The 22,546-nt window shown below is 47.7% G+C and overlaps 1 protein-coding gene across 1 annotated transcript in view; it reads left to right on the top strand.

Moving 5' to 3' along the window:
- Positions 1-13,124, top strand: part of PAX5 (paired box 5) — a gene marked incomplete at its 5' end in the record, with an annotated part of 116,034 nt that extends 102,910 nt beyond the window's left edge. The window contains 2 exons of the mRNA XM_035310784.1: positions 4,539-4,625; positions 13,020-13,124. Of these exons, the coding sequence (XP_035166675.1) occupies positions 4,539-4,625; positions 13,020-13,096 (164 nt within the window). The remainder of the gene's footprint in view (positions 1-4,538; positions 4,626-13,019) is intronic.
- Positions 13,125-22,546: the final 9,422 nt, after the last annotated feature.

Raw genomic sequence — 22,546 nt, 5'->3', positions numbered from 1 at the left:
GTTAAGCTCTATGCTGGACATTTTGTCCAGTAGGATCCTATGGGAAACCGTGTCAAAAGCCCTGCAAAAGTCCAAAAAGCTCACATCAACTGGTTTCCCTTGGTTGACTAGATGGGTGATCTTATCATAAAAGGAGATCAAATGTGTTAGGCAGGCCCTGCCCCTCATGAACCCATTGGCTGGGACCAATGACTGCATTGTCCCCCAGGTGCACTTCAGTAGCCTCAAGGATCATCTTCTCCATAATTTTTCCAGGCCATGATGTGAGACCAACAGGCCTGTGATTTTTGAGTCTTCTTTCTTACCCTTCTGGAAAATTGGCACAACATTTGCCAGCTTCCAGTCTACCGGGACCTCTCCAGATTCACAAGATTGTTGAAAAATAATTGAGAGAGGTCCCGCAATGACATCAGACAGCTCTTTAAGCACCCTGGGATGAATCCCATCCGGACCCATGGACTTGTATGGATCCAGGTGCAGCAGCAAATCCCACACATGTTCAGGGTTGGTTGGGAGTTTATCATTCCCTCCATCATGGTCCTCCATCTCAGGGCACCCTGGGTCCCGAAGCCCATCATCAGCATTGAAGACATGGGTGAAGAAGGCATTAAACGTCTCTGCTTTGCCTATGTCATTGTCTGTAAGGAGACTTTCCTCATCAAGTAGCGGACCTATATTTTCTTTGGTTCTCCTTTTTCTGTTCACGTATCAAAAAAAAAAACAACAACCCTTTTTATTGTCTCCCTCAGCCATGGCCAGCTTCAACTCTGGTTGGGCTTTGGCCACACACTTTTTCTCCCTACAAACATGAACAGCATCCCTGTATTCCTTCCTCCTCGCCTGGCCCTCCTTCCAGCAGCTGTACACTTTATTTTTTTGCCTAAGCTCCAGTAGAAGATCCCTGGTCAGCCAGGCCGGCCTCCTGCCCCACCTGCCTGACTTCTGATATTTTGGAATTGCCTGATCTTGTGCTTTTAGGAGGCAGTGCTTAAAGATTGACCAGCATAGATGGATGCCAATGCCTTCAAAAGCATTTTCCCAGGGGACCTTGCTGACTAGTTCCCTGAGCAGCCTGAAGTCTGCTTTCGCCATATCCTTTGCTGACGTTTTGGTGGCAGTTTTCCTTCTGTCACCATAAATTCTAAACTCAACCACTTCATGGTCACTATGACCGAGATGGCCGCCAATTGCCATGTCTCCCACAAGACCCTCTCTGTTCTCCAGCAGCACATCTAGGAGGGCACCATTCCTAGTTGGCTCCCTTAACAGCTGCACCAAGAAGTTATCATCTAGGTGCTTTACGAACCTCCTGGACTTGCTCATGTCAGCCGTGTGGTGATCCCAGTCGACGTCTGGCAAGTTGAAATCCCCCATAAGGACAAGGGGAGTTGATCTCGAGGCATCTCTTATTTCTGCAAAGAATAATTCATCGGTGTTGTCGTCCTGGCCAGGTGGTCTGTAATAGACTCCCACAATGACATCCCCTTTATTTGTTCGTCCCTTAATCCTTACCCAGAGGCTCTCAACTTTGCCATCGCCAGCTTGAAGTTCCACACAGTCCAGCCCCTGCTTCACATACATCGCCACCCCGCCACCTCGCCTACCCTGCCTGTCCCTCCTGAAGAGCCTGTAACCATCTATAGCAGCACACCAGCCACAGGACTCATCCCACCAGGTTTTGCTTATGCCGATGATGTCATAGCTGTGGGACTGGGCCAAGACTTCTAGCTCATCCATTTCATTCCTCATACTGCGTGCGTTTGTGTACAAGCAATTCAAATGCACCTCCCTACACGCAGCACCTTGTGGAGCCAACCAAAGGACCTCACTAGCACATGGTCCCTCTGATTCTAGCACACCATCCCTTAGCTCATCACCGCTGTGCCTCCTTTTATCCCTTTCCCCCTTCAACTCTAGTTTAAAGCCCTATCTACCAGCCCTGCCAACTCCTGAGCAAAAATCTTCACCCCTCTCTGAGAGAGGCACGTCCCATCTGGTGCCAGCAGGCCTGGTGTCACGTAGACCTCCCCATGATCAAAATACCCAAAGTTCTGCTGGTTGCAGCAGTCCCGAAGCCACGTGTTAATGTGATGAGTCTGCTTGTCAGCATTGATCCCCCCTATCAGAAGGACAGAGGCAAAGACAACCGGTGCTCCTGACCTTTTAAGTAGTCACCTCAAAGGCCTAAAGTCCCTTTTGATCGCTCTTGGACTTCTCGTTGCTACCTTGTCATTACCAGCCTGAAAGACCAGTGGCGGTTAGTAGTTGGGCCGTACCAGGCGCTTGACTTTCTTAGCCAAGTCTCTCACCTGAGCCCCAGGGAGGCAACAGACTTCCCTGTGGGCTAGGTCCGGTCGGCATATCGGGCCCTCTGTCCCTTTCAGAAGGGAGCCCCCCATGACAATAACCCTTCTTTCTCTTTTGGCAGAAGATGTAGCAATGCGGGAGGTAGGTTGCCTTGCCTTGGGCACCCTCTCCAACTGGGACACCTACATCGTTGTTCTGACTGTCGTGTTCTAGGCCCTCAAACCTGTTAAATAAGAGGGGCTCGCGCTCCCTAGGGGCGGCCTTTGCATGGTCAGGGAGTGGGCACTGCTGGCTCCGCCGACACCTCGTCAGCCTCCCTCGTGAGGGCTCCTGGGCCCTGGCGGCTCCCTCGGCTGCTTCAAGCAGCCTCGAGGCCGAAAAAAAGCCCTGCCCGCCTCGATCCCCCGCTCTGCTGAAGGGGGCTCTCAATCCCCCACTCCAATGAAGGGGTCTTTGTGCGGCACACACTTGGAAGGAGAAATTGGGCTTGAGCCTTCAAGGGCTGGAAAAGATGATATTACTCAACTGTTAAGATAATGAGCAGTTTGCCACCCATAGGCTTCAGGAAATGCCACAGGAACAGAGCTGAGTCAGAGGCCCGGTGGAACACAAGAAAAGCAGAGGAAGCATCTGGCTGAGAAAACAGTCTCAGGTGCAGCAGAGAGACAGAAGAAGTGACCAGAGGTTTTTTTTTTTTTTTTTTTTTCCTGGCTTTTCCTGGATAAAAGTGGCTGCAGCAGTATTTGTGTCCTGCAGGAGGAAGCTTGCTTGCTAGCTAGCAAAAGGCAGTGGAGACATCCTTGCCAGTGCTTCTGGGACCTTCTGGTTCCTGCTTCTGGCTCTGCTGCCTTCTCTGTGCCTTGTTTTTTTAGCCAACAAGGGTGAGTACTGAATGGAGGTAGTGGTCGGGTACTAAAGTTGTCTATGATCCAGGACAAGCACTAGGGAGGAAATGTAAATAAGCATACATGTATTGCACCACATAGAAGGATTTGGGAACAGTTATATTTTCCATGGCTCCTAGAACGAATACCATTTCTTAGAGGTAGTAATGAAAACCTGCTCTGAACTTCTGTAGAAATGTGGTTGAAACACAACTGGCACTTAACAGAATGGGCATTTAATGGTCCCACCTGCAGCTGTACAGATCTTTATTTTCTGCTTGTGCTCCTGCAAAAGTGCCTTGGCCAACCAGTGTGTAACAGCTGGAGGAGGCACAGGTAAACTCAAGAAAAATGCTGGGCCAGAGCCATGGTCTGTCTGTCCTGCCTTCCTGGCCTGCAAAGCCAGTGCCTGCTGCTCAAGGCAAGGTGCGGGTCTACCCACGGAGATGGCGGATGACCTGTCTGTAGTTGGTACTCTCCACATCAGTAAATAGAGGTAGGGAGAAACAACGACACATAAGGCTTGTAAAAAAATAATAAATAAAATAAATAAAAATAAAATAAAATAAAATAAAATAAAGCAAGAACTGGTTTGTTCTGGGCTTCACTGCTTCAGTGCAGGGTGAAGCTGCTGTTCATAAAGATGTTGGGAGCCCTCCTTGGGCTGTTGGTGTAGTGGTCCTGGCACCGGGGCTGTGAGCCCGGGGCAGGTTTGCCACTTGTGCCAGCAGGTTGGTGGGACGTTGCTGTCAGGGGCTGGTGCTGTGGCTCTGCTGCATGGCTGGGTAAAGGCAGGCCCTGCGTGCGGTGCAGAAGCCGTGCCGTAGCCAAGGGCCAGAACAGCAGAAGGCTGCAGACCGCGTCTTCCTTCTTCAGCCTGGCAGCCTTCTCCACCACTTAGCACAGGAAAATTTCTCCTGCTGTGCTGTTTTATATGTATTTGTGTACCTGAGAGGGAGAAAGAAAGAAGGAAGAAAGGTAGAAGGAGAGCAGGAGAACCTGTATTTTTGTGGTGCTGGAGCTGGGTGCCCTGCCCAGGGTGAGAGCTCCATTATGAGCACTGCACCGATGAGCTTGCAGCTGAGGTGTGAAACAGGAGATGACGTGAAGGGAACAAACATGGGGAAAGCAGAGGCTCACGAGGAAGTAACAGTAATTCTTTCTGTTGTGACTGTTCCCATTCATTTAATAATTTGGCCATCCATATTGCCCTTCTTCAGAGAGGCAATTTATGAGAGCCTTCACTAGAGTCTAGCACATACTGAATAGTTCCTTTCCCACACGAACAACTGCAGTCTTAAATCAAACGATCTTTTGTCTCTTTTTTCTTGTTTCCCTTTTATTTAGGGAGTGAGTTTTCTGGGAGCCCATACAGCCATCCGCAATACTCAACGTACAATGATTCCTGGAGGTTTCCCAATCCTGGACTTCTTGGTAAGTTGCTGCCCCTCCCTTGAGGGTGCGTTGCTAGCTGTGGCTCATTCATAAGCTGGAGGCAATTATCCCCCACCAGGGGAGGCAGAATGCATGTCCTGGTGCATGTCCTGTCCTACATCCCAGTGCTCTTCCCTGGTGCATGGCTGCAGATCATTGTTGGGGCATGATGATGCTCTTAGTTCCTCTTGCCAGCAGGAAGCCCCACGCCAAAACCTCTTGTCTTCCTACTTCTGCTCCATAAAATCATTTGACAAACACAAGGCATTGTTGGAAGACTGGATGCCCATTTCTTGAGGGCAAGGAACCCTATTTGTACAAAACTAGTGGTGTTTTATTGGGACACCTGCTTCAGAAAGATGCTGTGTCTCTTGCAGAGGAATGTGAGCCCCACCGCTCTCTGCGCTGTGGTTTTCTTACCAGTTCCAGCCCTTTGCCTTTCTCCTGGCCCTCGTGTTGTGTATGCTCTTCAATTTGCCAAATCTAGCTTTTCTTCTGAAAAGGACTGTTGTGCCAGTGCAATCTCACTGACGCCTGCATGGGCTCTCATAAACGGTGGGGGGCAGGAGCCCTGTGGCTCATGCAGGATCATGGCCCTCATGTGAAGCATAAACATAATCCATTTTACACCACTGTCAAAAGCTGGCCCACTTTGACCTTGTACACATGTAGCATGCAGTAATTAGAATTTTTCCCTGCATAATTTGCATGGATGAGGTAAGTAAAATACCAATTAATTGTCATCTCTCAACACAGGAATAGCATGCCTTAGAGACTTCCAGATTTATGGATGACAGGGCTGTTATATGTGACCTCCAGCAGAGAAATAATTTTGAATTTTTGTCTTCTTTTTTTCATCCAGTTTCTTTGTTTTAAGTAATTGAGTCCCCATGTAATTGAGCCACCCAGGCTGTATTCATCATAGTTCTTGTCCTTAAACAAATCCTTCGGGAGCAATAGACAGCCTCTGCCTCTCATGCCATGGTGCTGGTATACTACTGCTATTTGCTGTGCCACATTTAAGGGTTTGTTAGCGCTTCCATCATAAATCAGAGAACAGATCTTCAGCTAATATAGATGGGCATGGCTGTACAAAGCCAGGGGAGTCCCTGTGCTTAAACCTGTAGTTACCATGGCCACAGCCAGGAGTGCCTGCAAGGCTTTGGTTTGGCTGCATGAAGGAAGCTGATGTAGCCAGTAGAAGAGGGCATGCAGTGATTTCCTAGTTTCTGGTTTTGGAAGCAGATGAGGTGCTTTAACCTACTGCTGAAGGGAGGCCTTGGAAGCCAGCATGGCTTCTAATTTTGCCTGCAAACCTGTGAAGAAACCAGCAGGATTTTCAGTGAAAACCCAACTAAAAGCCCTCCCTTCTACATAACCAGAGTGGCTTTTGCCACTCTGCAAATTGCCACTGGTGCAGGAGAGGACTTGCTTCTTTTTCCTTGTTTTCTTTCTGGATGATAAACTTCTGGGGGCAAATTCTTTCTCTTCTTTGAATATGTGAGGGGACCACAGCTGGAATGAGTGCGTGCTTCCCACCTTAAAGTGAATGGACTGTAAGGCTCACGTCTCAAGCCAGTGAGAGTTTATACAGCAGTATTTATTCAGTAGCATGCTGCGAATGTGTGTTTAAAGGAGGCAAGGGCAAAAAGATTTGAATGCTACCATTTTCCTTTGGAAACTACAGCTTTATTGAAACTGAAATGTTGCACAGTATAAATACAATCATAATTTTTTGCTATCAGGAGTTGCTAAAACAAATACTTTTAGATTCCTTGTTTTTATCCCATATGAAGCATTTCCTTTTGATATTTTCAGAATGGTGTGTTTCAGTAAGTACACTGCCAGTCACTGCCACATAATGTTATGAGTGCGCTGTGACACACTGAATGGGAACGATGAGACTGAAAGGTTTTGATGTGTTGGAAATAAAAAGAAATGGGAATATTTGTTCTGCAGCAAGTCCTTGGGAAGAATTTACTGCTCCTTTAGCATGATCACAAAGCTGGGAGTGCTGGAGTTTCCTTTGGAGGAGGAATTCCCTTGTCTGACCAATGACGGTTTAAAATATCTGCTCCACTTTGCTCCTGTCATCAGTGTAGGCATTGCTGAGCTGGTTAAGATCTGGCATACTTCGTAGCTCTCTGTGGTGCTCAGGTATTACCTGTCTATGGTCACAGCGTGAGAACTGTAGCAGTGAGGTCTCAACTGGGCTGAACCTTTGAGATTCCCTTTTTTTTTTTTTTTTTTTTTTTTTTTTTGTCAGAAGAGCACCAAAAGCAAAATGGTGTTAAGTTTGAAAAGGCATTTACTGGGAGTCCACATGATGCCACACTGGGGATTGCAAAAGTCCTTGACCTAACTGCAGCACAGAGCTCTTGCCTGTGCCAACACTGTGCTGGATGGCAAGGCCAGTAAGCAGCTGCTCCAAGAGACACTGCAAAGTCCAGATGCAGCCACACAACCTAAGACAGAACATGTCCATGGTTGGCTGTTGTCTGTAGGTCTCCTGTATCATACAGAGAGCCCAGTTATCCGTTCCGTCCTGTTATCCTTGGGAGCCTGATCTAGCACCCCATTCTTGCGCCAAGATGCCCACTATAAGCACTGGTACTTCAGGGCAAGTAAGAATCTGTTGCAGAGCCTTGAATGCCTGCTCCAAGTCTCCTTGCACACTCAGAAGGCTCTGTGTTACGAGTTTGAGCACCTACAGTAGAGAGGAGGTTAATTTAAACTGTATCCAGGATACTTCCACTCTTCTCAGTATACGTGAGTACATTTACTAATTCTCTCCTGAGAGCAAGCTCTGGCAGTATCAGCCTCAAAGCAGAAACCTTGACAAAATTAATCAGGACTGGTACATGGACTGACACAGTTTGTTTTACTAAGTCCCTCTCCCTTCACCAAGATGAAATTGTAATACTCTAAGCACTTAACAGCACCTATGTTCAATTAATTCCCTGTTCTGGCAAGGAAGAATTGCACTGCAGCAATCACACCAAGCTCAAATCTGTGAAAGAAGAATTTAAAAGAGAGATGCAGTGATTTGCAAGTGCCAGCAAAAAGGATACTTGGGCTGAAAAATGGTTTGGGAGGAGGAATAAGGAGAATAGGAATAAAAAATGCTAAGAATAGTATAAAGACTTGGGTCATTAGTCCCTGGTTTTGTGTGAACGTGGAGCAGCAGTGAGAGGAGTGAGACAGTTTCTCCACTGTGAGGTAGGACCATGCGCTGGGGAGGCATGCACGAGGCACAGAGCAGCTGTATGGCCCACCAGAGAACCAGCTGCTTGCTCTTGGTTCTGTGCCTGCTCTGTGCTTGCTGCTCCTTTTGCACCAGGCAACCCACCCACATCTGCTCCGGCTAGCACGTGAACTGACGCAGAAGGGTGACCGTGCACCTTTCTCTCTGGGGCAATCTGAAACACTGTGGTCTATAGCTCTTGTGGAGGGGGAGAGAACCAGCCTACGGTCCCCCAGAGAGGTCAGGAGAAGCAGGGGCAAAAGAAGAAATCCCTTCACTGCTGCAGCTCTGTGGCCTCTTCCCACTCTTCTGTCCTGCCATCAGCCCCAGTAGGACCAACACCTAGCTCTGCAGCGTGGACACAGCCAGCCTTTGCTGCATGTCCTGCCATGACTCGTCCATCCCTGACTGCAGCAGGAGTGATGGCAAGCCCCGGCTTCCTAGCGGGCTGTGCCAGGAGGAGGGATAAGGCAAGCGCTGCCTGCTGGTGTCGCATCCATCTCCATGGCTGTAGCCAGGTGTCCTCGTGTGTAACTCAGGAAGCAATACGAAGAGGTGGAGAAAAAGGTGTCTTGTTTTTTTTTTCTCCACCATGCTGCTAATGACCTGGAGCTGCTATAATACAGGGATGTGCACAGAGGCGTGCACACAAACACGCCGGGAAGCAAGCGTGCGTGCGCTGAGGGCTCAGTCCGTCACTGTCTGCAAGGCCTGGCAGGCGTGCCGGTTTAGAGTCTGCTCAACAAGCACATGCTAAAAGTGGGTAACAGGAAGGCAGTCTAATGAAGAAAAACGATTCAATTTCATGCTGGCTTGTTGCAATAACTTCTTTACCATTCCCTCTCATTGCTTTAAACTTGATGCTGCTCGCGGCAGGTTTTGCTTGATGTGCTGCTCCTTCTCCCGCACGGATGTGGTTCGTGCGCCTTGTCTGGGAGGGTTTCCTCGCGGGGCTGCCTACAAAGTCATGGTGCTGGCACGGTGTCCTGTGAGGGGAGGGCTTAAAGCTGGTCAATTAGGATTAGATTCAGTTCTTCTGTGGGTTTCTGTGAAAGGATTAGAGAACAAGTAGGCACCAGAAATGACTGTGTCAAGAAGTAAATTGATGATAATATGAATTAGAAAGGAATAATGACAAAAGGATGGACAAGTCTATTCTGGATGGTAGTATGGTGACAGGGAGAAAGAGTGATTGCTTTGTGATGTTTTCATTTTTCACTTTAAATACAAGCTTTTTATTTCACTGCTGAAATGCAAACTGGAGAAATGAAACTCGGAAGACGTGTAAGGCCTTTGGAAAGCATCAAAGACGCATTGCTGCCGTCCTTTGCTCCAGTCCTCCTGGTGCCCTTGCTGGGTGAACACAGTAGTTTCACCTGGATCTCCAAGAGCCTAGCAGTTTTTTCACCCTGGGATGCTGTAGCAGCAGAGACAACTCGCACGGAAATACTGGAACAAAAACATGCCTAAGCTGTCTCTGTTTAGGATGGAGTGGACATTTCAGTTCACTGATCTCTTTTGTGCCACTTTTGCTGTATTGCTTGGTGGGTAAACGTGTAATTTCTCCTGTTGTCATTTTGAACATCCCCCCAAAAATCAGTTATACTGCAGGCAAGTTTCAAAGTTTGGGGAATGGCTTAGTTTGCAGCAGTGAGCTGCAAAGGGCTACGAAGACGGTGAAGGGCCTAGAGGGGAAGACGTACGAGGAGTGGCTGAGGTCTCTGGGCCTGTGCAGCCTGGAGGAGAGGAGGCTGAGGGGAGGCCTCATGGCGGCCTGCAGCTTCCTTACGAGGGGGAGTGGAGAGGAAGGCACCGAACTGTCCTCTTTAGTGACCAGGGATAGGACCCGAGGGAATGGTGTCAAGCTGTGACAGCGGAGGTTCAGGCCTGATATCAGGAGGAGGTTCATCACCAAGAGGGTTCTTCCCTGGAACAGGCTCCCCAGGGCAGCAGTCAGGGCACCAAGCCTGCCGGAGTTTAAGAAGCGTTCGGACTGTGCTCTTGGTCGTGTGGTCTGAGTTTTTGGGTAGACCTGTGTGGTGCCGGGAGCTGGACTCAATGATCCTTATGGGTCCCTTCCAGCTCGGGATATTCTATGATTCAGTGATTCTATGAGCTTAGTTTTCTCAGTTAAAACTGCATTATTTAGCCAGAGGCTTCCATTTTGCTGGGCTGTATACAGCCATCTAGGGTGGCTGCAAGAATGGCGTTTACTGTTCTTGTGAAGTTGTCCAATATTATCCTCTGTGAAACACAATTCCCAAGGCTGGGATTTGTTACTCTAGTGTCAGGTGCGTAGAAGACGAGAGTCCAGGCCAGGACAGCAGCTGTGTGCCCTTGCAGGTAATGCAAGGCTGTCAGCACAACACTTACATAAAGCTAAATAGCATGAGCACTCTCTGAAGTGATCTACCCTTGCCTCTATTGATTGCTGCTTAAAATACTTAAATTTAGTTAACAAATCTAGATGTGATGAGTTCCTACGTACAAGTTCTGCAAACACCTTTGCAACTGTTTACCTTGGCCAGTTAATTCACTGTCTGTACTGAATTCCTCTGATGCATGGTAAACATAGGGCTGCCCTTCTGGACAGCTGAGGCCACAGCCCTGAAACTTGGTGTACCTTCTTTAAACTCATCCCTTTGCAGCAGGTCTGCATGACACGTGAGCTGGGGTGGTTGAAGCTCTGAGGACAAAGCTCCTCCCAGATGTGACAAACTCTGCTGCTGCAGCGCTGGCTGTGGCAGAGGCCATGCTCCCAGAGCCAAGCTCTGTAGTTTCTGATCTGTCAGGGATGCAGCGGAAGAGCATCATGTGCTTTGGCAGGACTCTGATCATGAGAAAGAAGTTTCTTTTTCATGGCTGTGCTGAGTATGTGCTATGCAATGGCACATACTGGCTGAGCTCCGTTTTTGGATGTATTGGCTTGTACCAGCTTGGAAATCGGCAGCAGCAGGCTGGTGATAAAGCCTGAGCTAACTTCCTGACAACGTGTTCAGGAGAGCTTGCATGTTAGTGGAATCCTGTTGGATCCAGCAATCTTTTGGGAAGTGTTTAAGCTGTCTTTGGGAAGTTTAAGCTGGTAGGGCTGTTTTGCTCAGGGCTCCCTTCCTGGGTAGCAGCACTTATTTTGCTGGCCTTTCTCATTCCATACCAGAACTGTGAAGAGCAAAGAGCTGAGTTCTGGAGCCTGAGCACCCCAGACAGGTCACGTTGGACAGAAAGTGAAGAAAACCCTGCGTGTTGCAATTATAGCACCATCCTGAGCTGATAGTTAACACTACATGTCCATGGGCTTCCTCTTTGAGGCGGTGATGTGATTCTAGCTGTTCTTGAGCTTTTGAACCAGCAGTCCTTGAGCCAGGCCTTTTTGAGGTAAACAGCAAAGCCAAAAGCAAGGCCGACTTCAGATGGAGGCTATGAAAGAGGAGGGGAGGCCAAAAAACACCCCCTTGTCCCACTGCACAGGCTTCTTGGCAGAGTGTGCAGAGGAGAGGAAGCAAGCCCAAGGCACAAGGTGTGCCGCTGAGTTCTCCTTCATGCTACCTCCACAACCTCTGGTGGCCCCGCGGTCCTCCATGCCCTGTGCTCTGGTGTTATCTCTCATGGAGGGTGTTACCTCACATGCAGATGATATGTTGTGGCTGTGGAGGTGGTGTGGCTGGAGCAGTGGTACGCTGGGCCTGTATAAGGTCTTTGGCAGCCTGTGGACCTGCCAGAGCAGAATTTGTGAGTCTGTGATGGGAAGCAAATGACAGAAGATGCATCTCTGACATCACTTCCACTGCTGCTTTGCTGACTGTCCACACGCCCACCTGAGGACTAGTGTTGCCACCATCTCCTGGAAGTGTCAGCTCCTCCGCATTGCTGAAGCTGCAGATTGTGCTGATTGTGAATCCTTCCAAGGGGCTTCTTCCACGCTGTGGCCTGCCTTACATTTCCCGAATGTGAAACTCTGCTGGTGACTTGGAGACTGAACTGATAGCACTATGAAATATTTTCTGTTTTACTCTTTTCTTACACCACATCAGAGCTGGTTTCCTCTCTGGTGTACATGGAACTGATTAAATACCTTGCATTGTCTAGACAAATTTGTGTATGTCTAGATACAAGTGAAGTCTAACACCCTTCCTTATTTCAGCAGTCAGTCCAGGTTCCAGGTGATCCTTCAGTGATCACCCAGCCTAGCGCTTAGCACTGCAGGGCAGAAAAGCCATCATCAATATTTTTCAGGCCTTGTCATACTGGATGAGCACTTATCAGTCTGCACAGTTCACTCAGATGTGTAACACATGTACTGAATCCAAAAACAAAACACACGTTTATTTGATCAGCCTGTGACTCAATGCCTGTTTCAGAAGCGCCGTATGGAGCACTTGATACTTCTTTAGATAAGACATTATTCACTGTAGGTGGTTGTAACATAATTTCTGAGTTCAAATTCACTTTCACTGAATTCAGTTTCACTACTAAGTGAAAGAGAAAGGCACCGATATTTTCCGAGACAATTTCTCCCTTCGGCAAATTTATTAGATGACAGAGGGCTTTCTCTGGCCAGACAGAGGCCGGTGCAGCGTGGTCATCACAGAAGCAGATCCAGTAGCACTGGCAGGAGCCTGGATTTCACTGTTCTTTCTGGATCTTCAACATCATTGCCAGGGTTAAGCAAAAGCCAGGGGTTTATTCCCTGAAAGAAGTATCTTGAGAAACAAGGAAAATATTTCTGAGTCCAGTAAAACATGTTGGATACTTTGGGTTCAAACTCTGCATCCTTCAAAAAGGAGGGAAAAATAAACACGCACAAAAAAACCCAACATCAGAGAAGTCAGAGTCCTGTAATGTTTTAGTAGCTGGAACAGTTCAACCTTCTGCTCTAAAAAGTAATTCACTTTTTGCGATGTAAATGGAATGAATGTTTTGGGTGGAGGAAGGGAACCAGGTGTCTGGTTCTGCTAGCCAGCAGAAATGCACAGCCGCTCCAGCAATATTCTCACGAAGAATTTGTGACGGTGAATTTTATTTTAATCACCTAGCCTCTATTCCTCTGAGTCTGAACTCAGGCTGGGGAGCTCTCTGCTGCCTGTGCTGGTGTGGTGCAAGCTGGCACCATTCCACCTTCGTCTTCTTCACAGTGCTCTCTTCTCTTCCAGGCTCTCCTTACTACTACAGCGCTGCAGCCCGTGGAGCAGCCCCACCTGCAGCGGCTGCTGCCTATGACCGCCACTGACCCTGGAGCCCGGAGCTCAAGCACTTACTAAAATATACTGCCTGGGACAACTGCATTGAGTCACCTTGCCACAACCATGCAAGTCACCCTGCAAGGGAAGGAGAAAGTATCTAGTAGGAACAAGCTAATTGAAATCTTACTCTTTAGACTTGGTGAACTTACTATTGTTGTTTTCTTAATTCTGGAGGTGTTATCTGGGTCTCAAACAAAATGAAGAAGCAGGAGGGCATGGTTCTCCTGACACTTCATGTGGTCATAAAAATGCAGTAGTTTCATGTCTTTCGCAGCCGGCTGGCTACTGCTTTAATTGCCTGTGGGTGCCACGGCTGTATCTGGGGATAAGGAAGAGGCTTGAGCCTCCCTGCCTGGGGGGGCTTCCTCTTACTGCACACTGAAACAGGCTGTGAGACTCAACGCAATTTTCATTTTATTTTATTTTATTTTTATTTTTTGTTGCAAAGAAAGATCAGTCTGCTCAATTTTACACAAGCAGCACTGTAAATATTTGCTTGTTTGTATTACTATGAGTGACTTAGCATAAGCAGCAACATTGTACAAATATGAACTCAAAATACATCTGAAAATGTGTTTTGAAACTGGTGCACTGATTCAAAGAATTCAGTAAGCTTTAAGCAACTTTGAACCAGGTTAACACTCATTGTGGCTGTATTTCAGGCTGATGTTACTTCTGTGTACAGCATCCTTTCTGACAGTGGTGTATGATCATGCTATATGCTGGTGTCAGACCCATGTGCAACAGAAAGACATGGGCAATTTTGTGACAGTTTATTGCTTAATATTCATTTATGTTCATTTGTCATCATAATGAGCACTGAAACAAATTCTCTGGTTTCAAGTTAAACAGCATCCAAGAAGGAGTCATAGTAGAGACCTTTTGTACATCTCAATAGGTTGTATGCTAAAATCCAATTATGAACACTTTGAGAGGAAGGGGAAAAATATTTTTTTTTTGTGAAATGGACATGCTTAGCAGGGTATGTTGTGCACAAGGGCAGCCACATGTGCTTCCTGAAGCAAACTGGTGAGGAAGGCACTCATTCTGGGGGGTCTGTACATCTAAGTGAAGGCATTTCTCAAGTCATTCTAATAACATGGAGGAGAGCAATTTCAAATTCAAGCCACTGCAGTCTAGACTGGTGTCATGGAGAATTTTGCCCCGTCAATTCTGTGTTTCTTCCCCTCCTGCTCAAAGAGGGAGCACTAATGGTGACATTTGGTTCAATGCTCACTGTTTCCGGGGGTAATGAAGAGAGCAGCTTACAATTGATCTGGGAAGCAACTACTCCGATCACTGCTGTTCGCAGGGATTTGAGAAAAATGCTGATTTCTTCCTGCGCCATCTCCCTGCACCAGTCTCAGGTGCAGCTAACTTCAGTCACGTATTGGTAGAACGCACGTGCCCAGCCCCTCCTGAAAGCAGTGGGAAGGCTCCCTGGCCCTGCTGAGATGATCTGACTGTAGCCTCTGGCAGTGTGAAGCTCCCAGAGGCAGCCACGCTTATTTACATGGATTTGCACAGGCACCGCAAAGGGATCGCGCTGGTGTGTGCCTGTGTGTTTCCCGAAGTTGAAAAGGGGTTGTTGGTGTTGAACCTGAAACACAGTCCCGTATACAATCAAGTATAAACATTTGCTTCTAGCTTTACAAGTATTTCTTTGAAATTGCAACTAAATACTTCTCCCTTTCCTTACCCCCTCCCCCCTGCCCTGCACCTCATCTCTTGTGCTGCACGTCTGGTATCTTGACCTCAATGGCCACTGATCCATTCAGAAAGAGTCTCTGTGTGCCCTCCCCGTTCTGGTGGCATGCTTTGTGTGTTCTCCTGCGACAGAAATGCAGCCACCACTTCAAAGTTTCCAGGTGAGGTGTGTTCAGATCCTCAAAACCCATGAACGGCCCCATCAGTCCCATTGGCTGAAATGTTTCCATCTAACCCAGAATTAAGTTCTGTGAGCATGTGAAAAGCTTACCCATATGAAAAGACCTCCTTTTTATTTTTCAGCAATTAATAGCTGATACACACACACACACATCTTCAAGAAAAGTAACAGCACAGGCCAATCATCCATGCAGAAACCTTCTGAAGATTTGCTTTGTGTCACCCCATCTAAGCCTTCACGACATGCTGCGTGACTGCTTTGCACCCAGGTGGTAGAGCTGCAAAGGGGGTTTCTGTTCCTGGACAGCGTTTGTGGGGGAGTCTTCACACTTGCTCTTGACTGAGGGGTGCACATTGTGTGCAGGGGCACGTACTGAATGCGCCTGCCTTTTCTGTCATCTTGGGAAGAGAAAAGGCTATCTGACAATAGCTGAAGAGAAAAGAAACAGCATGACACCAAGGTGCGGGTTGTGGCTCCAGAGCAGAGGTGGGATGAGCTGTAAGAGCTACAGACAGCACCTGGTCAGTGATTAGGCTGGTCTCGAAGCTACTGTTTGCGTCTTTCACGTGAGGGGAGAGCAGCTCTTGTTGATTACGTGTGGGTGGTTTCACCAGCTCTGAATACTACCTGGGAAACACTTTTTTTGTTTGTTTTCTTTTGTTATTTCACTAGTGGCATGGCTTGTATGACTTAAACTCATTTGGGTGACATTCGGAAGACTAAACATGAGACTTCAGCAGGTGCTACTATGCTCAGGACGGAGACTTTCAGTCAGGGTAGGGACTTAACAAGAGGCACAATAGGCTTATTTCATCCTAGGGATATATGCATGCCCGTGGATGAAATGACCTAGATGCTTAGGCTCAGACCTGGTTTGCCTTAATGCTTTCTTCAAGACCCCCTAAGGGCTGGCCCTTGTCCGGAGTCATCCTGCAGTACATGCTGGTGGCGAGCCAGAGCGGGGCTGAAGGGCACGCAGCGTGCAGGTTCCCAGGCCATGCACACGTCCCCTCCCTGCCTGTGTGCCCCTGGTCGCGGCTGCAGAGGTGAAGCCACCAACACCCACCCTTGCCCACGCACGGCTGAGATCTGTGTCTGGCCCACCTTCCCAAAACATTGCTGAGGATCCCTGGCAGATGTGGCCCACCTCCGTCTGCAAGGATTGTTTCCCTGCAAGAAACACGAGTAGGATTTAGCCCCAAAAGTGTGCACCCTGTACCTCTAGAAATGACACTTCTAGTCAGTATTTTCTGTTTCTGGGAATATTATTCCTGGTATTTACAAACTCCTTTCTTCAGGAGGTCTTGACTTTCTGTCCGTAGTCTTCATCGTGGGAAATCTTACTCCCTGGGGAATGTCTTTGAAACTCATCCCTAGCAGAAAATGGTCTTCCGAGGCTGGCAGAAAGGTGCCTCCTGCAGCTCTTTTCCTTTGTGACCCTGGCAGGACCGGAGGAACGCTGCCTGTCTCACCGGTGCACTGCCTCCCCTCATCTCCCCGCCAACCCCCCAGGGATGTCTGCGCTTCCTTCCGCGCCACAGACGGCTGGCACTGCTCACGGGGCTCAGCCTGGGGCAGTGGGGAGCACACAAGACACGATCCCGAGGCAGAGGTGCTGTATGCAGCACAAGTGCCCCGAGCTCTGCTGGGGGTGTGTGCCATCTCCAGCATGCTCTGTTAAAGGACAGGCTGAAGAGACTTTCACAAAACGCTCGGTGCGTAGGCGCTTTGCCTAAGGTGCTCGCTGCAGTGAGGCTGTTGAGTGAGGTGGGAACTGTCAGCAAGGGACCATTTGGCGTTGCAAGAAGGGAAGAAAAGAAGGTGCATGCTGGTATTAACCTGCTGAGGCTGCCTCAGGTTTTCCAGAATAATTCTGAGGGTCACTGACACCCAGCCAAAAGCACTGGGGCTAGGGGCATGGTAGGCCCCTATGTTTCACCCAGGCAGAATGCCCTGTAGCACCATGTACCATTACCAGCCTCTTGCAGAGATCAGCCCCACAAAGTGTCTTTAGGCAGTTTCACCTCTGAGTTGTTTAATGCAGCTAGATGGAGTGGTGTTTTTTTTTTTTTCAGTAGCGTGCGCTCCGGAAATAAATTTGTCAAGTACATTTCCAATACAGACAGGCCTAGAAATAAAGACTGAGAGATGGAGAGAGAGAAAATCCTGACAGAAAACTAAATCAAGAGAGTCCCTGAGCTAGTGGTACATGAACTGACTTGTTGAGGAAACCCTTAATCAAATGCTGTAAGAGTGTGACCATAGGGAAGACACAAAAAGTTGTGGGCATTGAACATCTACGTGCAAAGGTTCAACTGGAGAGGCATTATCATAAGATGGCTCCCACAGACTGCAGAGCTAAGCATGTCTCAGGACCAGATCCTTCGACTGAAGACTTTGGTAGCTATTAAATGAGGAGGCCAGAGAGTAAGTGTTTTATTCAGAGATGCAGAGATGCCAAAGCAAAGCTTTGATTTGCGCTGGGACTGCAGGCTCCAGAAGCAGAGCCTGGGTGTTGTAGGCCTTTGTGAAAGAGACAGCAAAGGAAGAAGCAGCACCAGGAAAAGAAAAAGAGAGGAAAGAGACTGACTGAAAAGCGGTTTTTGGAAGAAAAGTGAAGTTGAACAGAAAACTGATGGGGCGTTTGTGATCCTTCCGCTGTCCCTCTGTATCTGAGTTCTCTCAGTGATGCAGGGTACAATGGCTGTGTTGTGGAGAGCAGAGAGACGAGTTCACTCACTGCGTGGGGTACTGGCAACCACTTGTGCGCAGGTGTTATGCCATACCCCTTCTTGACTGATGGGATTACATTCATTTTTTCATTTTCTTTAATTTATCTCTTCTGCAAGTCCTTTAGCATGAAGAAGAATGGGAGCCATGTTGTAATGTTGCTTATTGCCAAGCAGAAATACCAACAGCTCCAAAGCATTATGGCACATATTCCCGTTAACCTGCGTGGCTGGCAGCCGGAGCAGCTACAAGGCTTCAGTTAAGCGTCCTCCCTGGTATTGTATTCTTCCCTGCATGTGTGTGCCCGTGTGTGTCACTCGGACACCTGCGGCCACGGTCCACGGCAGGAGCACAGCGTTAAGCCGACCCCCCCGTGACTCTGTCCCAGGAAATGCTGCTTTTCCTTCAGGATTCACCGAGAGCTCTAGGGGGCCGACAGCTCCTGGGTGCTGAACCCTGCGGGGCTGCCCGCAGGCTGGCAGTGCCAGGCGGGGCTGCTTGCACCGACAGAGGCCCTGAGCACACATCCCAAGCTGCAGCCTACGATCGCTCTGCACTGAAGGCAGCGAGCGAAGGGGCAGCGAAAGGCTCCAGAGTTCAGGCCAGGGATCTGCTCTGCACTGCTGTGCCCCTCAGACAGAAACCCACTCTTATTTCAGACATGTTACAGCAGCACGAGAAATTGGAAACATTCAAAAGGATTGGAACCTGGTTAGTATTGCTTTTCTGGTGGAGCTAGTAAGACTTGGTGAGCAAATACTGAGTGAAAAGCACTGTATACAGGTGCTTGGAGCCAGAATTGCTCATTTCAGCATTGCAGGTGGCTTAGTTGCCAGCTGTAGCTGTGATCTCAGCTTACTAGTCCTGAGAGAGGACAAACTTAATGAAAAAGCTTCAGAGTAAGAGCCAGACTGAAGATGCTTTGCAGGATGCAATCTCAGCACTCAGCAGTGAGTGTGCGTGCCTGTGTGCAGAGATTTATGTGCACACCTGTATGCATTTGTAGGCACGCTTGAATCTCCCAGTCTGTGGGGAGTTGTGATGGGACAGACCTGCAGCCTGCTGATAGCCTTTCCACTCAACTTGTGACCACGCTATTAAACTTGTGTGTCCGGAGTTTTCTACTCTGCCTTGTAAAGTGAGACAGAAAACGACCAGTGGGCATTTAGATCCTTCTTTTGCTTCATTCAGCCTTGTATTGCAAAAAAACTGTCCTGGTTTTTCACTTTCTAGTGGCCTTTATACATTCTGAAATTACGGAAACTCATTTCATTGCAAATGGGATTTATTTCCAAAAAAAAAAAAAAAAAAGGCTTTTTTTTTAATTTTTTTTTTCTTCTTCTTCTTCTTCTTTTTCTATTTCTTTTTCTTTATCTTCTTTTTACTTCTTGGAGACAAACTACTATCTCTTAGGAACTTCTAGCAACAAAGAAATACATATCTATTGTATCCACCAAAGTCTGCAATGCCTGCATTGAAGCTTACTTCTTATAAGAGAGGGGAAAAAAAGAGAGGGAGAGAAAAAAAAGCCTCCTTTCCTTGAAAAATACATACAAGCAGAAAAAAGAAAAAAAAAAAAACTTACAAGAAAACTCATAAAAATAACAGTTGAATTGCCTTTGAAAGTAGGGGATAACATCTGTTGCAAAACAGATGAAAAATTGCTTCTTAAAATGTGTATGTTTTGTATTCTTTTTTTCTAGTAGGAAAAGAACAGACTTGAAATTTTGGTGTTTTTTCCTTAGTGCTGTGTGTTGCTTTTGTGTGTTATAATATTTGAATGTAATTACAGCAGTGCCAATTTGCCAAAGATGTTGAACATTATTTTGGGGTTTTTGTTTTGCATTTTATTTTGGGGAGCAAAATGGGAAGTGGGTTGGGGAGTGGGGGTGCTAAGGTGTGGTTCATAAGGGATGGGCCTTTTGAAGTTTTTTTGATCTTTTTTTTTTCCAATTCTTTTTCTTGTCAAAACTGAAATTTGTGATTTTATTATAAGTTAAATGGTTGACTGCAACACTTTTTATTTTTAGATTAGTTAAAGAAACATGCAATAAGATTGGCGTAGTTCAATATCTGTGTGTCTTTTCATGAGAGTGACTGTTACTTGTGGACATTTGATTTTATGTAACCTTTATGTGAGATAATTATTTGTAAATATCTACCATAATTTTATTGGTTCCTAAAATAAAAGTAATTTTTTTAAGTTCCAAAAGTCTACTTTTACTCTTGTTTTCACCTTGCATTCTGGATCTCTTGCAAATAATACAAGGTTGTTACATTTGAAATGTTTTTGGTTTCTTTTGTGTCTTTGTTGAAAAGATACCCATCATGCGGGGCCAAGGGGCTGTCAGGGAACCAGCCAGGGCTGCTGATGCCGAGTGAATAAAGGAATACCACATGCTGTATGACATTGTGGTCTTCATTAAAATGTTGGGGAAGGAGGTTTTCCAAACTATTTCTTGCTCAAGATGTGACTGGTTAACACAGAATCAGAGAATGGTTTTAGTTGGAAGCAACCTTAAAGCCCATTTAATTCCACCCCCCACGCCCCTGGCCATGGGCAGGGACACCTCCCACTAAATCAGGTTTCTTGATGCCCCATCCAGCCTGGCCTTGGGCACTGCCAGGGATGGGGCAGCCACAGCTCCTCAGGGCAGCCTGTGCTGGTGCCTCACCACCCTCTGAGTAAATAATTTCTCCCTAATAGCTAATCTAATTCTGCACTCTGTAAGAATCATGGAATCATAGAATATCTTGCATTGGAAAGGACCCACAATGATCCTCGAGTCCAAATCCTAGCTCCACACAGGATCACCCAAAACTCAAAGCACTCATCTGAGAGCATTGTCTAAATACTTCTTAAAGTCTGGCAAACTTGGTGCCGTGACCACTTCTCTGGGAGAGCCTGTTCCAGCGCCTGACTACCCTTTCCTAACACCATCCTGACCCTCCCCTGTCCCAGCTCCATGCCGTCCCCTCGGGTCCTGTCGCTGTCCCCAGAGAGCAGAGCTCAGCGCCTGCCCCTCTGCTCCCTGTGAGGGAGCTGCAGGCCTCCATGAGGCCTCCCCTCGGCCTGCTCTGCTCCGGGCTGAATGAACCAAGGCACCTCAGCCCCTCATCATATATCTTGCCCTCCAGACCCCTCGCCACCTTTGTACCCCTTGTTTGAACACTCTCTAACAGTTTTATGTCTTTCTTGTAATGTGGCACCCAAAACTGCACACAGTACTTGGGGTGAGACCACACTAATGCACAGCAGAGCGGGACAATCCCTTCCCTTGGCCAGCTAGCAGTGCTGTGCCGGAGGCACTCAAGGATACAGACAGCCCCTTTGGCTGCCAAAGGCACGCTGTTGACTCATGTTCAATTTGCCTGCAACCAGAACCCCCAGATCCCTTTCCATGGGACTACTCTCCAGCCTCTCTTTCCCCAGCCAGTACTTACAGCTTGCTCCATCCTAAGTGCAGAATCCAGCACTTGCTCTTGTTAAACTTCACGTGGTTGGTGATTGCCCAGCCCTCTAATGTGTCCTGATCTCTCTGCAAGGCCTCTCCACATTCAAGGGAGTCAACAGCTCCTCCTAATTTAGTATCTTTAGCAAACGTACTTAGTATGCATTTGAATCCCATGTCCAGATCATTTATAAATATATTAAGGAGAACTGGCCCTAAAACTGAGCCCTGGGGAATCCCACTAGTGACTGGCTGCCAGCCTGGTGTAACCCCAATAACTGCAGCTTTTTCAGGCTGACCAGTTTGGAGCTGTTACCTCTTGTCCTGTCAGTACACTCCCTCAGAAATCGCCTTACCCCATATTCCCTGTAGGCCCCCATTAGGCACTGGAAGGCTGCTATAAAGTCTCCCCAGAGCCGTCTCTCCAGGCTGAACAATGACAGCTCTCTCTGACTTTTTTCACAGGAGAGGTATGCCAGCCCTCTGATCATCCTTGTGGCCTCCACATCCTTGAGGACCCACCCCAACAGGTCCATGTCTTTCTTATGCTGGGGATCCCACCATAAGAGCTGAATGCAGGGTTCCAAGTTGGGTCTCACGAGAGCAGAGTAGAGAGGGAGATTCACCCTCCTTAACCCAATGGCCACACTGCTTTTGATGTGCCCTAGAATATGGTCAGCTTTCTGGGCTGCAAGTTCATGTTCAGTGTTAAATCCATCAACACTCCCAAGTCCTTCTCCCCAGAGCTACTTTCAATCCATTCTCTGCCCAGCCTGTATTCATGTCTGGGATTGCCCTGACCCAGATGGTGGACCTTATATTTGGCCTTGTTGAACCTCATGTTAACAGCACCACACAGCTCGGTGTTGTCTGCAAGGCTGCTGAGGGTGTACTCAATCCCACTGCCCAAGTCATCGACAAAGAGGTTAAATAGTACCAGTCCCAGTACAGCCTCCCGATGAACACCACTACTCACTGTTCTCTACCTATACATCTGGCTGTTGACCACAACCCTTTGAGTATGACCATCCAGCCAATTCCTTATCCAACAAGTGGTGCACCTGTCAGATCCATGTCTCTCCAACATAGAGACAAGGATATCACAGGGAACAGTGTCAAATGCTTCGCACAAGTCCAGGTAGTTATGTCAGTTGCTTTTCTCTTCACCTCTCCACCAGTGCTCTAACCCTGTTGTAGTAGGCCGTCAAATTTGGCAGGCACAGTTTACCCTTACTAAAGCCATGCTGGCTGTCACCAACCACCACCTTATTCTCCCTGTGCCCTAGCACAGTTTCCAAGGGGATCTGCACCATGATCTTGCTGGGCACAGATTTGACATGACTGACCTGTGGGTTCCAGGATCTTTT

This window comes from Oxyura jamaicensis, chromosome Z, assembly GCF_011077185.1.
Source record: "Oxyura jamaicensis isolate SHBP4307 breed ruddy duck chromosome Z, BPBGC_Ojam_1.0, whole genome shotgun sequence".
NCBI lineage: Eukaryota > Metazoa > Chordata > Aves > Anseriformes > Anatidae > Oxyura > Oxyura jamaicensis.
Note: the sequence above shows the minus strand (reverse complement) of the source record. Positions and strands in the feature narration are given on the sequence as shown.